Source organism: Anneissia japonica, unplaced genomic scaffold (genome assembly GCF_011630105.1).
Source record: "Anneissia japonica isolate Jap-2015-1 unplaced genomic scaffold, ASM1163010v1 scaffold2214_len273412_cov153, whole genome shotgun sequence".
NCBI classification, from domain to species: Eukaryota; Metazoa; Echinodermata; class Crinoidea; order Comatulida; family Comatulidae; genus Anneissia; species Anneissia japonica.
In genome coordinates, this window is record NW_022682691.1 from 232,043 (window position 1) to 249,737 (window position 17,695).

The 17,695-nt window shown below is 35.0% G+C and overlaps 1 protein-coding gene across 1 annotated transcript; it reads left to right on the forward strand.

The window, feature by feature from the left end:
* Positions 1-2,123: 2,123 nt before the first annotated feature.
* On the forward strand, positions 2,124-14,028 carry LOC117108102. Its single transcript, XM_033250048.1, has 13 exons — positions 2,124-2,145; positions 2,397-2,686; positions 4,597-4,636; positions 5,255-5,439; positions 8,195-8,383; positions 8,863-9,108; positions 10,109-10,306; positions 10,394-10,555; positions 10,700-10,993; positions 11,911-11,982; positions 12,292-12,505; positions 12,697-13,047; positions 13,748-14,028. The coding sequence occupies exons 1-13, from the start codon at positions 2,124-2,126 to the stop codon at positions 14,026-14,028; spliced, it is 2,544 nt and encodes an 847-aa protein (XP_033105939.1).
* The last annotated feature ends 3,667 nt before the right edge of the window (positions 14,029-17,695 follow it).

The following is a 17,695-nucleotide window of genomic DNA, read 5'->3' on the forward strand; positions in this document are numbered from 1 at the left end:
TTACAACACCTTTAAAAATCACATCAAGCAACACATTTTAAACAAGGATTTATTTTCCCCTTTTTCTTAGGTTTTTTGCCTGTTTGGGTTCGGGTGTTTGTGTGTGTGGGGGTGTGTTTGTTTGTACATTGTCTGTTTTGTCTGTTTCCTTTCTTTTGCTTTCTTTTTCTTATTTTTATATTTTTAGAATTTTAATATTTGCTGTTTGAAATTTTATGATTAATTGATAGATTTGCTATTTTTATATACTTTTTATATATTTGTATTTAAGTGGGCCCCTGAACATCAGATTATTCTGCAAGGGTCGCCCACTCAAAACATGGTTTTAAATAAATAAATAAATCATAAACCCCCCCCCCCCCGAATACGGGCCTGCCCATGAATTATATCTCTGCACGGTATTGAATTTCAGTTTGTGTCACAGTTTTAGCTTGTACATGAAAGAAAGTCTACATGCAATTGAGCCAGTACGTCTTTTTTAAACATTGAGACACAGTTAGGATCGTTTATATATGCAGCCCATGAACTGCCACAGTAAAGAATTGCAATATTTTTTGCCAGCCTATGCCTAGGATTTCTTTTAGCTTCAATAACTGTATGAAATGGGTGGCAAGCCAAAACTTTGACTGTAACTGGCCATAACAGAAAATAAATTTTACGTACGTCGTCAAACCAAGGTACATAAAAGATTTGTTTGTACAATATTTATTTTTGGCAAGGCCTAGCCTACGTACAAGTGTGTGTGTGTGTGTGTGTGAATTGTCTTGACTTTCTCGAGTAGGTGGGCCTAGTAGGGCTAGCCGCCTAGCCTAGGCCTAATCATTTGGTACTGTAGCTAGGCCTAGTTGCTAGCCAGGCCTGAAACATCGGCCAATTGAAGCTACGTAGCTGCCTAGACCGTAACACAAACCTTTTTTGTCTTGTAGAATATTATCATTTTCAAAAAATTGTTTATTATCTAAAAAAATAACAACCAAATATTAAACATAAAAAATTTTTCAATTTTTTTTCAATCATATAGTGGTGTAGAGTGTAGACTAGTCTTTTAAGAACATTTTGCTGGAAATTTTTTTGGGATACGACGCCCCGTTATAGAGTTATGATTTTTTAAATAAAATGATGTCAAAAAATCCGCCCAAAAGCTTATCTTATTTCTGTTGGTTACGCACCGCTGATTTGCAATGTTTGTCATCACTTCAAGATGTCTACCGATTTGTGAAAAAGGCGATGTCTACCGATTTGTGAAAAAGGCGTATGCCTTTTTCACAAATGCCGTAACAAGAAATGCGCGCAAAGCGCGCGAAATTTGAGGATTTTAAACACTTTCAAAGGATGAAAAGGGCATTTATCAAGGGGTGGGGAAAGATTTTCCAAAGATGGATATTTTCCCCTTGTCCCCCGGTATTTTTAATTCTAATTTTGTCGGAATTGATCCAAAATCTCTAAGATGTGCAATTTTTAGAGAAAATTGGCCTACTCTGACAAGAAAGGCTCGTGAAGCGTGGGAAAATTGAGATTTTTAGGCACTTTCAGGGGATGAAAAGGGCATTTATAAAAGGGTGGGAAAGATTTTCCAAAGATAGATATTTTCCCCTTGTTCCCCGGTGGTTAGCCTACACCATCTGGCAGCTTAGATCAAAGGAGTTAAGTGGAGAAGAGGTTGCAGGGTGTTGTGAGTCTGGTCATTATGATATCTTCCTTTTTATTCTTGTCTTTATTTTTCTCTCCTCTTTTTCTTTTCCTTTACTTTTCTTTTCCCCTTCTTTCTCTTTCCCTCCCTCTCCCCTCTTTCTTTTCTCTTATTACCCAGCCCAGTACAACGGCTAGTTCAGCCCGGTAAAAACCATCAAGGGGGGTAGCCTGCCCCCCCCCCGCCTGTTACGCCAATGAGAGCAGCAGTGAATTGGTAAGTTAGCGCATGCGCAAAGCTCAGAGCGATTTGACTCCCCGGAAAGTGAAAAAAATCAAGTGGGTACGGTGGGGAATAAATGATAATTGCGCAGAAATACGTACTTGACGTTAAAAAAAAACACCAGAAACGAAAAGTTCTACTAAATTTTCCCCAGTTTAGTCATTTAGTGTAATTTTTTGCCCTATTGTTTATTTGTTATGAATTTTTCAAAATGCCTGCTCTTAAGGTCATTTGTGTGCAAAAGAATAGGAATTTTGCTGGGCAAGTTTACCTATACCCCCCACTTTCAAAAAAGTACTTATTTTCAAAAAAATCATGTAGCAAAACAAAATTCAGAAAAATCCTGAAACATAGGTGAATCAATAGATTGATAATAACTATAATATATAATCAATAGAAAATTTTTGCCCGGAGCTGGCCTTTAAAATACCCTTTTGTTAATTGTTGATTAGCTGTGACTTTGAAAGTATACTTTTTTTTGCAGGTTGTAATCAGACCTTGCAGGTACATGATAAAGCATTAGAAGATAATGTTGTAAAGAAATTACAACAAATAGGAAACGGGAGAGAAGAACACCAACCGGCACGAGAACCGATACCATATGAATCAGTACCACAGTCAGAACCTTTGTCCATACAGAAGCCCCCACCTGTACCAGCACCAGTTCAAATGTCCAAAAACAAACCTGCCTCAAAATTCAGACGTTTATTTTCCTGGCTCAGTAGGAAGACGAGTAGTAAAAAATCATCTACATCTGACGTATTATCGGCTCAGGTAGGAAAACACTCACATGCACACGACCCCCCGTCCACAGACACTCATTTCATTATTTATATAAGGTAATCAAATTTTGCCTTCGTTTGTTTTTCATTTAGCTCTACCCCGGTATTGAGCTCTCTACAAATTGGTCGTAACTCTTTGCGAGACAATTTATACCTAACAAATATAGATCTGATATTACTCATGCCAGTGATTCATTCTTCTTTCTTCATAGTTTTTCTGTAATCAACTCCCCGATAGAACTCAACTCTCCTTCATAGAAGTATGCTTAGCGTATTTATGCTTGTATTACTATCTATCTAATTACCTTGATGAAATCAATGCCCGAAAATATATACACTAACAGTATAAAGGCTATATAACGTACACAATCCCAAATGGGAGTTCTCAATAGGGTGCCATTGCTAGGAGATTTGTAATTTCCCCTATCTCCTTGCCCTTCATGTCCATATCGTGGTACAAATTTTAAAGACGATTACACTATAAAATCACATTTGTAGGAGATGATGCATGAGGAACCCCTCACCCCAGTGGCGGACTGTATGGTAAATTGTATGCTAGGTATTGCCATATCTAGGATGACACCCACCCCTGAAATAAAAAAACTTGCCTATCTTCTGACGCGCCCCCTTCCACAAATCATACTCAAGTTAAAAATTATGTCAAATCCCCTTATTTTGTGAGTTAGTCTTCTCACCTAATCACCGATCCCCAACGTTCCCACTCCCATCAGCTCCCTCCATTTCAAGACCCCTATGCCACTGATGCTAGTGCCTGCTAGTATGGAAAGTTTGTAAGCCAACTACTGTACAGAATCTGATTGTATTCATAGTCAAAATACAAATGTACCGGTATGTTATTTTTAATACCGGCATGGTTGTAGTATCTTTTCTTCAAAAGAATTCCTATTCCTGTATTTTAACAAATTTCAATTCAAATAATCATAATTCAAAGTTTCTTATATACCGGTCATATGTACGCAAATAAATTTATTTAAACTTTAATCATTGAGATTAAGCCTGTCGATAGAATACCCGATCGACAGTGAAGGTCTCGATTAAAAAGCATGCGAACTGGAATGGAAGCACTGCTTCCATTCCATTGTTAAATTGGCTATTCTGACGCCATCACGGTTGTCACAATAGCAAATTTAAGCATTGTAGGGTATGCTCTGACACCTATTGACTCACTGAATATGTGATTGGCTGAGATTGAAGACCAGCCATGCGGAACTTATAACTATCCAGCGATAGGCCCAACTGTGACTTATCCTGAATACCAAAGTACTGTAGGACCGGCAAACATTGAAAAACCTTGCTATTCCAATGAACTGTAGTAATCCACTCGAAAAATTAAGGCTCATATAGAAGATTCTAAGATGCTAAATAAAACGGAGAAACTGTACTACTATGTTTTTTTTAAATTTGTTTTAGCCAGGGTATGCACTGCATACCTTGCTTGCCTTGACGGTCCGCCACTGCCCCACCCCCACTAGGCTAATTTCTGTTCAGACTGCCCATCTCTGAAATCAGTCATCCATTTCTGTTAGACAGTTGAATAAGCAATTTCTCCATGAACCTTATGAGGCATTATTATTTTGGGAAGTTCTAGTCGACCCCAAGGTTCGGACCCCTGGTGGGAAATTACCTGCTGTTGGACATTTCTTGAGCCACCACTGGACCTATAATATTATATTATTATGTTACTTAGATGCTTGAAAACACTGCCCGTGACTGGAATCAGTGGAGGTAACTTTGTACTCACGGTACATGTGGTATCTCATCTTTTTTTCTAAACAAGTGAGAAATGCTACAACTTTGAATACTGTAATCACGATGATACAATATTTAGTATATGTATATATATTGAAATATTAATTCCTTTTATATTATGTTGATACACAGGATGAAATGGCGGAAGAAACTGCAACAGAGAACCGTGAAGGTTGTCAATTTTGTATATTTTTTACAAAAGTATTTTCACATAATTCATTCATTAAACTTTGATCGTGCAGTTTCCTAATTATTTTTCATCATTTCAAACACAAACACAATATAGGCTATTGTAGCCTATAGAAATCACGGGCTGTAATGGTCAACATTTATTGGTTTCTTGGAAGCATGTTATTAATATCAGCATTCATCATATCCCTACTATTATCACGAATAACATCATTGTAATTAATATGATCAGGTACTTCTTTTCCTAATGGGCCTTTCCACTAAGCTCTGCCCCTTGGATACGGTTGCTAAGATCCTAGAAAACGACAGCGTAAGAATATACACAAACGCGTGCGTTTGTGAGATGCCAACCTTGTGTTTGTAGGACACATGGGTATTACCGGCCTTGTTCCGATTGGTCAGATGTTAGTTTAATTGACCCTCAGGAAAGGCCTATAATAACATTATCATGTTAACTTTACAATCATTATGACATCGTTCCAAAATCTTCATCACCATCCCCACAAGATGCATTGTCATCATCCTCATATGTACATCATAATTAACACTATCTACAAAATAAATAAAAAATCAATTTCTTATATTTCTTGTAATTGTAAAGATATAGGAGATTTATTCGAGAGCCAGAGTACAAGTGGTGATAACAGTTCAACCAAAGTGCTTCCAGTTGAATACCAAGACAAACTTGTTAACAGAATGAAGAACAAATCAGGGGAGACTAGAAGTGAAGATATGACTTGCATTTGGGACTTTGCTGGCCAACAGCTCTACTACATCACACATCGAGTAAGCACTCACTTTCATTTTTACCTTGATTGGTCATGATTTTTTGTATCGTTTTATTGGCCGATATGGGAAATAGTTTGTATATATGAGGGTGAGAAGTATGTGAAGCAGTGGCGGCTCTAGGATATATATTCTGGGGGGCTAAGTTGTCCGACAGGGGGAGACTTGAGCTCGTAGGCTCGAGCTGGGAGAAGGAGTTGAGAGGGGTTTCCCCCTCCCAAATGAGAATTTTTTAAAAAGAATTTCAACCTCTAGATGGCCAAAAATGGCACTCTCAGACTGTGGCAGACATAGGTTGGCTTGTTGTGGGCCTATTTTTATATGTTTTATGGTCTGACTGCCCAACGAACTCTGTCCGGCAGGGTTTGGGGGGGTTGACCTGTCCATTGGGGGGCTTAAGCCCCCCCTGCCACCCCACTGGCGCCGCCACTGATGTGAAGTAAAGTAAATACATCAAAGACAATGTTTTTAACTTCTATTTTCTATTCGGGTGTGGAGGGTGTGCATACGGTGCTAACGCAACCCCTAAATTTGTTAAGAAACGTAATTGTTAAATTGTATTGTTGATAGATATATTATTTTTATCATTATGAACATAGTACAAGTAGCACTTTTAAAGTATGAAAGCGGAATTTCCGGGAATCTTGACTTGACTTTATTCATAGTATACCACAACATCAACAATAAACAGCAAATAACAATGATTTTCTTAAAAGTCATTACATACTTTAAAAAAGGAAAAAATATTAAAAATTAGAGTCAATAAAATGGGATGTTGTAAACCATGGTAATAGGCCTACTACTAGGATAGCCCACTAAAGCTGTATAAAAACAAATTTCCAAGGGGGTGCTTGAAAAAAAAAAAAATAGTAATCAAATTAAATTATAAGATACATTGACATTGTATAAAATAGTAGGGTCATATCTACAGGTCCATATTCTCAAAATTTTGCCACCTGAGCCCCACCATGGTTGGGCTTGTGGACACCCATGCATCCCCTACCGCACAAATCCTGCATCTGCCCTAACTACTGTATGTACATCACACAGATTATTTAGATCTGTGATTGCCAAAAATCGCTGATAAAAGATGATGATAAATTTGTTGGTGCTTCATTTTGACTAAAATGGTAATTGATGATGACAAATATCACTATATAAGAGTGCCATTTCCGGCCGCCTAGAGATACTATTTCTTCAAATTTTTGCACCTTGGTCCCAACCATTGTAGGGCTAAGGTGGGTGTGGGCTCGCAGCTTTGAAGTAGGTAAAGTAAAGAATTTCATCAAAGACAATATATTTAAGTTTTATTTTCTATGGTACATCACACAAATTAATTAGATCTCTATGGTTGCCAAAAATTGCTGATAAAAGATCATGAGAAAAAAATGGTGATGTGGTGTGATAAATTTTACTATAAAAGAGTGTCATTTCCGGCCATCTAGAGGTACTATTTCCTCAAATTTTTCCATCTCAATCCCAACCATAGTGGGGCTGAGGTGGGTGTGAGCCCACGAAATGTCCACCCCCACCCCTACCTTTCAACAAATGTGCGCCCTTGACTAGAGCTTCTGTGAATCATCTTCCAGCGAGCTATTATTGAGAGCCTCAAAGTGCTGGAGAACAGAGCCGTGGCACTGATTCCTTCTGCTTTCTTCTGTTTGCCTCCTTGGTTGTTAGTTTTAGGATATATCATGTTTTTTTTATATTTTTTCTTCTTTCAAGACTTAAAGACTGTCGTAATATAGTACGAACGTTTTTGATTTTAGTCCTGTATTACTTTATGACTTTTGATTTACTTTTATATGCTTCTGTGTTATCTGGCCTGATATGTGTGCTTCTTGTGTGATAAGTGGTGTAGTATAGAGTTCAGTATGTACTGTATGTCTTTATGTTTATAATTGTGAGTACGGTACAGTCATGTGACTGGGTATACAGTTGTGTATGGATATATGTGTACTTATGTACTGTGTGTGTATTTCATGTACGTTTGTATAGTGTTTGTATAATTGTTCATGTGATTGTTTGCATCACTTCATTTTGCCTAAAATTTTTTTAAGTTTTAGGATTGCTATTAATTTAATTGCTTTTCCTTAATGTCCTTTTGAAATTTTGAATTGTCGTTTTCTTAGCATAAGTCTTTTTTGTGAACTTTACTGTACATTTTTTTTGGACGCACCTTGATTGAGAAGTGTGCCACTGATTGAAAAGTGTAGTTCCTAATAAAATTATTATTATTATATGGGCTTAACAAATACACTGACATCATCATTACCTCTGAGGTAACATGAGTAGAAACAAATTGAATTTTTGCATCAAGTTATCAGGTATTAAAATATATAATAAAATTCAACTTTCATAATCAATAGCTTGGTGAACAATTTAGACCTCGGCTACATAATTAGTAATTTTATACTAAAGTTATAGTACATTTTTGTTATCATTTTTTAAATCAGTGAATCATTCAAAACAAGAGAAAGCTAGTCACTAACTAAAGTTCGCCTTTTCTTTTAGATATTCCTAACGAGCGAGGTGGTGTATTTGATTTTGTTTAGTTTGATAGAATGTATGTACGAAAAAGGGAAGCGTAGGATACATGGAACGGTAACCTTTCTTATTTTTTTCCTACTACTGTTTTTTGCAGCACATTGAATATTATGTTTATTCATTACATAAATGCTTCCTCTTTGTTATACTTATTGTTACTCTTTTATTTATTAATATTTACCTAAACAGATGTAAAATATACTTTCAGGAAAGTGATGTTATCATGTATGATATGACAAATATAGAGATTATTAAATATTGGATGATGTTGATATATACGTACGCTGTCCCAGATAAGACACAAGATCAACTGCTACGAGCCAAGAAACCCCAAATTGTGGTAGTCGGTACCCACAGCGAGAGCCTAGAAGGGACAGATGATGAGAAGAAACAAAAGGTAAAGGCGTGTATTAAAATACCTTCAATGGTAATAATAACTTGTTGAAACCGATTATATACATAATTAAATTTATACATGTATTTTATCTATTTAGATTCCAAAAAAGTTTGAAGTAATATTATTATTTATTATTATTACTATTATTATTATTACTATTATCTTTATTAACTTTATTATTATTATTTTATTGTTATTATTAATTATTATATCTTCACTTATTAGTATTTACTGTAATTTAATAATTTGTTAATATTACTTAATTATATTACATTGTCCTTGTTATTTATTTACCTTTCTGAAGAATTTTATATTGTATTTTTTGCGTTGTGTGAAATAAAGGTAAAATGAAATGAAATATTAAAAGAAATCGAAGGCACTCCATATGAATGTGACATGCTGAGGGAATTTAATCTGAAATCACGACATAATTGATTAACATTTTGAAAACTGTGCAGTGCTCATATATTTTTATCTAGATTGAAAAACAGTTTGGAATAATATTTGATGAAATCGAAGGCACGCCATATGAATGTCATGTGGTGAGGAAAATGTATGCCATCGACAACAAGTTTCCATTGAAAAGTGTGATGCTCAAGACTCTTAAACAAGATGTCGGCGGATTTCTCAAGGCAATGCCCAAAACAATTCCGCTTACGTGGCTTAATTTCCAAAGTAAAATCCAGGAGATTGGTAGGACAGCAATACGTATGACTTATGTTGAGGTATTGTACATTTTTATAGACAGTAAAACGTCCATTTTAAGAACGTCGATTTTATTACGAATGGTCTTTTCCCTGATCACCGATCAATTAAAAAAAGTCTAATTGCGCACATTTTACAATGTATATTTTTCTTGATAAAATCAAGTTTGTTACGGGGCGCCAAGCGACATACTACCTGTTCTGTCAAACAAATCATGTTTGTAAGGGACAAATCATGTTTTGTAATATACGAAAGTTCTGTCTTTACAAAACATATTTTGTAAAAGACAAAACTATGTTTGTACAAAACATGTTTTGTAAAAGACAAAACCATGTTGTCTGTACAAAACATGTTTGTATTAAGACAAACCATGTTTGTAATCCTTGGCAAGCCTAGCTGTATGCCTAGCCGATACGCAATGCGGGCTGTAGTGTGGCAAAGGAAAGTTTTGTTTTTATGAGCATGTGCAGATTGTGCTTATCTGGCTCATTAGCATAACAATACCACACATAAGTCTAATTCAAGTTAGACGGCTTAAACCAGCCAGCTTCCTATCCTGGTAGAAGTTATAGGTCCTTGCTCAAACACAAAGCATGTTTTGTCGCTTACAAAACACATTTTGCAAAAGACAAACATGGTTTTGTCTTTTACAAAACATGTTTTTGCTAGGCCTGGCTATTTGCAATAGTAGATATTTGTGTTATCCACAATGAAATCGTCTCAAGGCATTGGCAGTATTCAGACAATGAATAATATTAATATTGAAAAAAAATCATTTTTAAAAAATAAGTAAATACAATTGATAAAAGTAAATGAGCAAGTCGCTCAGGTAATGAAAATGTGCACCCCGATGTTGAGACGTCGTCACCACCACAAACCTTGTACACGAATAAAAAAAAAAGTATTTGTAAAGTGTATATCAGTTTACTGAAATATTGATGTTAGTTGTAGTGCATAGTAAGTCTAAGGCATAAACTACATCTTATATTATTATCTTTATTTCATGACATTGACCTTAAGGTTTGTGAAGTTGCCACTAAGTGTGGAATTTCTGTGGATAACCTCATTCACACCCTCAATTACCTACATGATCTTGGAATCATTCTGTACTTTGAGAACAACAAACTACTGAAGCATACAGTGATAATAAACCCACGAAAGCTGAGTGACATCTTCAGGAAAATCATCACAGTGGTGGAACCTAATGACCATGATAAAGTGAGTTAGTAGAAATTAAGTACCCTGCCTGACATCTGCAGTCAGTGTATCAGTGAGATAACATGTTATGAATCATCATACTTTCAGTGGGCTGCAATGATCAACCTGTGGAATAAACTTGATAATGAAGGTATACTGGAGGAAGAGTTAGTCAGACATCTTTGGAGAGATGAGCTCAGCAGAGAGGAAAGTAGCTTTGAGGTCTTCATAGAACTAATGAAGCAGTTTGGACTTCTCTGTGAGCAAAAGGTACAATTAATATGGAATTATTTTGTATTGAAAACAAATACAGTAATGAATTTTATTTTCGAAAAGAATCACACAAGCCACTTATTCTATTTTACATATTTTCTCCTTCCTTACATTTAAGTTTTAAAACTGTTTTCTTTAAAGAATGTGGGAGGCACACAACGCTCATTTTTTGTGCCCTGTCGATTGAAGCGTAGCAAAGAGAGTTTGTCTATTAAACCAGACACGGATGAGACGGTATCTATCTATGTGGCCTCCAAGGATTTCATCCCCGATAGTGTCTTCCATCCTCTGGTTGTCAGCTTGATTAGAATGATACAAGATATGGGCTACATGGCTAAACCACAGTTATTTAGCAACAATGCAATCATCACTCTAGGACGTGATCACATTCTCAGCATAGGACCAGTAGTCATCGATAACAAACCCTCGTTAAAGGTAATGTCATTAATGCTTGGTTTCCATACAGTCGCTACACGCTATCACCAACAGTATTTAGTAATGCTGTTTGGTCGGTCGCATCATGAAGCCTTTAACATTGCGTCGGGGATGCACAACGATTTCAATGAAAACACTGTAGCGGTGACAGTGTAGCGAATGGAAACCAAGCTTTACTTAAGTGTTTGATTGATTGATCAACATAATACTTTTTAAAGTTTTTGTTTTGATTTTAACACATTATGTTTTTATAATACTTGAAGACTTTGTCTACAGGGACACCTTCCTTTCTTTGTATTTTATTGACATGAATAATAATTATAAAGCTGATACAATAATAATACACAAGCTTGCAAGATATTTCAATTAAAATCAATTCTCTATTGGTAGCTGACTTCAACATGATTGCTGATGAGACAACCTTTAGCAAGATCATATTTACAGAGTTGAGCTGTAGTTGGGTGGCGAATCTCAGAAGATCATAAGCTCACTTAAATAAGAATGAACGAATTTATCATTCTTAATTGAATGATTAATGTGTGTGCTTAATTAACCGTGGAGATCTCTAGGTCTCCGGTTCAATTTCGATCGCTGTCTCTCCTTGTGTTTCAGCTGAAGGGCTGAAATACAAGTTACAATACTGTCTTTCGGATGAGACATTTAAGCTGTTGGTCCTGTGTGCATTTATGGCCCTTGTGCACTTTAAAGAACGCAGTACACTCTTTGAAAAGAGTAGGGATTGTCTCCCGGTGTACTGCCCAAATCAACACCAGAAGGACCCCACTGGAAATAAGTCTTCTTCTAGACTTTCGTGGGCTATCCTTGGTGCTTAGACAAATCCAATCCATTCCAATAGTTAATTGACTGGTTGGTTGATTAATAAATAAATAAATACATTGATTTGATTTTGATTTCAGCTCGAAATATTGCACAAGCCTATCGGTCGAGAGGGGGATTCATGTGAACCAAGTCCAAGAGTCTGTATGCAGGTATTGTATTTTTGTAGTAAAATCCTGTGGTTAAGGTATCAGCTGTTAAATTTAAACAAAAAAAAGATTATGGATTAATGATAATTATAATGCAAGATGTATCAATATAGAAGAACTCTACTTATGAATTAGTGATAGGGTGAAATTCATCTTTCCAATCAGCCACCAATTATTTTGTTTGCTCAATGGTTCCATTCAATCCAGGTCTGAATTATTTCAGAAAATTTCTGAAAAGTTGTTTTTATTGTTTTCAATCTACATTTGAATCCATTTAAATAGTTAATATTAATGTTATATTTATTATCAAAGGTGTTGGAGTTTCTGAAGCAAGAGATGAAATTACTGACATCTGGAATGAAGCACACAGGATATACATTTTGTGTCCTGTGCTGGAAAGACTCGCAAGAAACACACTTCCACGATTTAGACGACTGCTTGATGGACACTCACATTCCATGCGGGAAGAGATTTATAGAAACAAGGAAACTACGGAGGATTTTCAAGAATAAAAAACCAGAGACAGGTAACACAGATTCAACATACCCACTTACATTAATTGGATTTAATTATTCCTGTAAAAGTATAGATATTATCATTTAATAAAATATATTAATACAGTACTCTAAATTTAATTTATTTATCAATATTTTTTATTTGAAGCCCATGATTGCTATTGTTATTCATTGTATTGTAAAATTTTATTTTTTAATTCAGATAAAAATCTTGGTTATCTGGAAGATAAGCACTTGGTTCATATCGCCAGTGGCATGGGACTGGAGTGGAAGCAACTGGGTGTCCGGTTGGGTCTTGGTTGGAACAGGATCCAACAAATATGGAGCGATCACAGACTAACGTCAGACTGCATACTGAATATGCTAACAGAATGGAAGAATGGACAGAACTACGAGACAAATCAAGTAAAGATAATGGACAGATCTCTAAGGGAGCAAGGACTCACAGAACTTGCCTACACGGTCTTTGGCTTGCAAACGTCAGACGATCATTCATCCCATGTAAATGCAGATAAAGGAAATTCTTGTGGAAAATTACAACAGGAACACGAAGGTCAGTAATGTAATATTGATTTTAAAATAATATATGTTATGGCATTATTTTGAAAAACATATCAGTATACTGATATCGATGTCTCAGTCATAATTCTTGATTTGTGATCCTTAAATGGGATAGGCCAATATTTCAAGTATAATTAAGATTAATTTTAACAATTTCATTAAGGTGTGCTAATAATAAAGCGAAGTTAAGTATTGTACAGACCACATCATAGAACAGGCCTATCAACATTAAATACTTTTCCACAGGCCAAAATGAGAAAAAAAAATATAGAAAATTAAAAGTGTTAATAAGTGTTCTGAAAAAACAATAACAGTAACAAAAATCAAAGGTTTAGACTTATAAAATCTGTAAAACAAAACAGTGCTTTTCACCTTTCCCATAATGAGAAGTGATGTTTACAAAAATAAAAAAGGAGGTGGTAAAAGACAGGGTGATGTTAAGAGTCCTTACCATATTAGGCTAATGTACTTGACCCAGCAGAGGTCAGTGCATTATTAGTTTGTCTATCTTTCATAATTTTATAAGTCGAGGGAGAACATTGTTCCTGCAGTTCACGTAATTTTGTGTTTAACATAGCTTTAGAAAATGCAAATTGATTTGAGATAACAGGTAATTACCTTTTAAGTAGTATTATTCAAAATAAGTAGAATAACAGTAACAATGATGTATTTTACCTTTTATTCTATTTAAGGGTACTTGAAAGATATCGATATGCTATTTGCTTCTAAAATGATTGGCAGTGATTGGAAAAAATTAGGTACCTTTCTACGCATGACAAAAGGTGAAATAAATCAAATTGCAGCTGACTATTCTCCGACTGTAGACGCCTGCATTCAAATGTTGGTACAGTGGCGAATTAGACAGAAACATGATGTAAATCACCTCGAAACAATTAGCGATGCACTGGAAAAACTTGAACGAATAGATATCAAGGAAGAACTTCTGTCATACTACCAGAAAAAATATCATTAAAAGACTTGAAGATTAAAGAAACATTTGTAGTTAATTACTACTAATTAAAGAGACAGCAACAAAAACGAAATTAAGACATTTTTTTTCCATTAAGAAATTAGATTTTCAGCCTTTAGTATCAGTGTCGACCACTCAAACGTTCAAGATTTCGTATACATTAATGATCAATAACACTTTGCGAGATTACACAACAAAGTATATCGCCATATACAGCTCATATTTTACCTGCGCTTGGATGAAAACAAGTTGCTTATCAAAAATGACAAATTATGTATTCTTATAGTAAGTGTTTTAGTTCCAATTCTTGTGTATGGCTGTCAATGTATAACTTCTTTGTATCCTTGGATAAAATGAAAAGCAAGTTGTTCAAGACGGCATTAGGTATCCCTAAGCATTGTAGATCAACACCATTGCTGCATGCTCTAAATCTACCTAAAATCAAAGATATTATTTTGTCTAATCAATGGATCTCTTGTCACAACTACTTGTTAATGATTCCAAATCTAGAGTATTTTATTGCCATCTTCTTAATTTCGAAGCAAAGAATAATATGTTGTATAGAAGTACTCTCATTGACAGAATCAAGGATAATATCGATAGAAATGTATCCTTTGTTTCTGTTATATCCAATAATGTATACAAGAAACATTTAAATGCTGATATAAAGAGTCACAATTGTGTAAACCATGGAATCTGTGTGTGTAAAGAATTGCTTATACTGTACAATAACGATATTCATACAATCAATAATTTAACAAGATCATTTTAAATTTCCGTACTTTGGGTTTTTGTATAATGGATGTGAGTTCCTTTTGATTAATTTTGTATTGTGAAGTTTTATTGTATTTTATATATTTTTACCTTTCCCAGCCTGGGGGTATTTGTTGAATAAATTGAAATTGATAAATATACATGTTAAATACGTTTGATAAATTAGCATTAATAACAGGAGCATTATCAGCTGTTGAGCAGAGTCATGCACTTTGAGTGTCTGCGATGGATACCGGTACATTATAAATGTCCGTTTATTATTATTATTAGTCACTGAATATCATCTGTTTTTTTATCTCATCAATTTTTTATCGTATTTATGAAATTAATTTTTAAAATGTTCAGAAAACATTATTTTTTTTAACGATTCACTAAGTTTGACAATGTTAAAACTGATGTCACATGGATGTTCATGAGGTCAAATGTGAACTATTATCAAACATTTTTATATCAGGCAGGACCATATGTTTGACCTTGTCGTTCCAACAATAAGAATGAATACATTAATGTCATTTTTCCCTTTTAATTATAATATGTATATAAAATGTATGTATGTTTTTCTATATTGATGCGCGAAAGAGTATTATGCCATAAGAGTATACCATTGCTTATATATAATGTTCAAATGACTACTAAATTGCACCATTTGTGATGGCATGGTGAAGAAAACAAAATTTAATTACTTTGATTAGGTGAAAAATTTTTATACATTGTTCAGTCCAATAGACCACTTGAAATTATTGGTACCTTAGTAACTTTATTCCCTTACTTGCTAATTTATTTATCCATATATATTTATTCATACTGAGGAACTTTGGCGTAACGACAAGCCATATAGGGCCCAGGGCATTCAAATGTTGTGGAGAACTGGGCTTCAGCAGAGTATTTTCGCTCCCGATGTGAACGCGGTGGGGTCTTCCTAAAAATAATATTTAAGAATGATAAGTCTATTTAATTATGAAACAATGGCAAAAAGTATCGTGTGACTAACAATATAGCTTTATTTATTCAAAGGAGGCGTTTATTATTTTTTTGTTGTAAAATTAATTGGATATACCGAATTGAATCCTAGGGCTTTTTGGTTTTGTTTGTTTTTTTTTTCGACATGGGCTTCTTTTAAAGACTATTTTTGCAAAGTAAAGAGGGGGGGGGGGGTTAGTGATTCATTCAAAATCAATGCTGTAAATTTTGGGAATTTGTACTATGAAACAATAATAAGGCTGCTGTACATCAATCTGTATCATAGAGTATTATTAACTGGCATTAAATCACGTAAACTACTGTATAATCCAAACTTTATGTCTTTAATTATTTTTTTTTAAATTTGTGTACAGTGTAACTCTACTATTTCGAAAAGAAGCCTATGCTATGTTGAAAAGCCCATGGGCTTCTTTTCGAGATAGGCTTCTTTTTGAGGCTAATTTTACAAACTAAAGAGGGGGAGGGGGTTCGCTACTACAAATCCAGATTGAGATTAGGGTCCAGTTCGAAGAGGGAGGGGAGGTGCACGTGCCTCAATTACAAGTAGTAGTTAAAAATCACCTAAAATTACCTCATTTTGCGAGTTAGTGCCCCTCACATAATCCAGTGCCCCTCACATAATCTATTCCCCCTCACATAATCAATTCCCAAATATTAGAATGAAGGGTTAATAAAAGATAGTGCAGAAAAGGTACCGTATGCCAACTCCAAAACAACGATTACAATTCTATTTACCAGTGTCAGCGATTGAAGGAGCGTGAAGCGCATTAGTGTGATGCTGATCCACCACAGGCTTCCTCCACCAATATTTACGAGATCCTGCTGCAGAACCAACACAGCCCGCCAAAGATTCTTGTAAAAGAATTGCAGCTTTATAATTAGTCATGTAGCTAGTATACATGTACACATCCTGGAGGACACATTACTCTTCGCAAATTCTTTCATAGTTTTAACATGTTCTTATGTTAGACAGACAGCTGCAATTTTGATTGTGTTTTTGGAGTGTTCTTGGCTTGCTGCGGCAGCATCAATCCTGCTGCTTTGTGACTGTTCTATACATCTGGAGGTTAATTCTGCTAATGTCTGGATTGCTTTCACATGGACCTCCTGAATGAAAAAAGAGTAACATAAATAAAAAATTGCAAACTAAAGACCACCCTCACCCCTACATTAGCTTACCATTTAGCTCCTTTATTAACAGGTCTATAAAGCTAATCTGGATTTTTTTTTCTTTTGAGCACTTAACAAGAAATAGCATTCTGTACAATTTTTCAATAACCACACAAGATTACTACTGTATGCTAGACAAAATGTGCAAATTTTGGTAATCCTGAATAATACCACGTAACGAAACTAAAGCCTCATTCACACCGAATTTGGATCGGAAGGCCGATGAGAAAATTTAATGAGTGTGTAACAATAGGGACACTGGCGTTTGGCACTTCGGAAACGTGGCCCGAATTATGGTTCGGATCCGATGTAAATGCAGCTATACTCAGTAGGCCTAGTTATATGGGGTGTCATATGCAAATATACTACCTATGGCACTAACACCTTACTTATTTACACTATTGCTGTCAGATGTAATAAATTTATCTATTTGTGCTTTTTTTCATTGTTTATTATTTTTAATTTATAAATAACACATGAAATTCCATTTCTATGTAAATGTTCTGTTGATTTATGGGTCTGTGAGTTATTGTGATGGTGAGGCAAAACAACAATTGTAAAGTCGTCTCATTCGTTCATTTTTAGCGTGATGCAGGACGCAGTTGGAACTTTTTTGTGGGGAAATTGATGAAATGTGGGGTTTCGTAGATTTTTTAGGTCAGCAGAGCTCATGTTTTATATATACACAAAAAACGCTATTTCTCTCACAGTTTTAACTCGATGTGTCTCAGGTTGTGTATAGTGA

Coding starts and splice junctions, on each gene's coding strand:
- LOC117108102 (XM_033250048.1), top strand. CDS start 2,124: ATGCCTGCTCTTAAGGTCATTT. Junction 2,687..4,596: donor CTGACGTATTATCGGCTCAG/GTAGGAAAACAC, acceptor GTTGATACACAG/GATGAAATGGCGGAAGAAAC. Junction 10,307..10,393: donor AACCTAATGACCATGATAAA/GTGAGTTAGTAG, acceptor TCATACTTTCAG/TGGGCTGCAATGATCAACCT.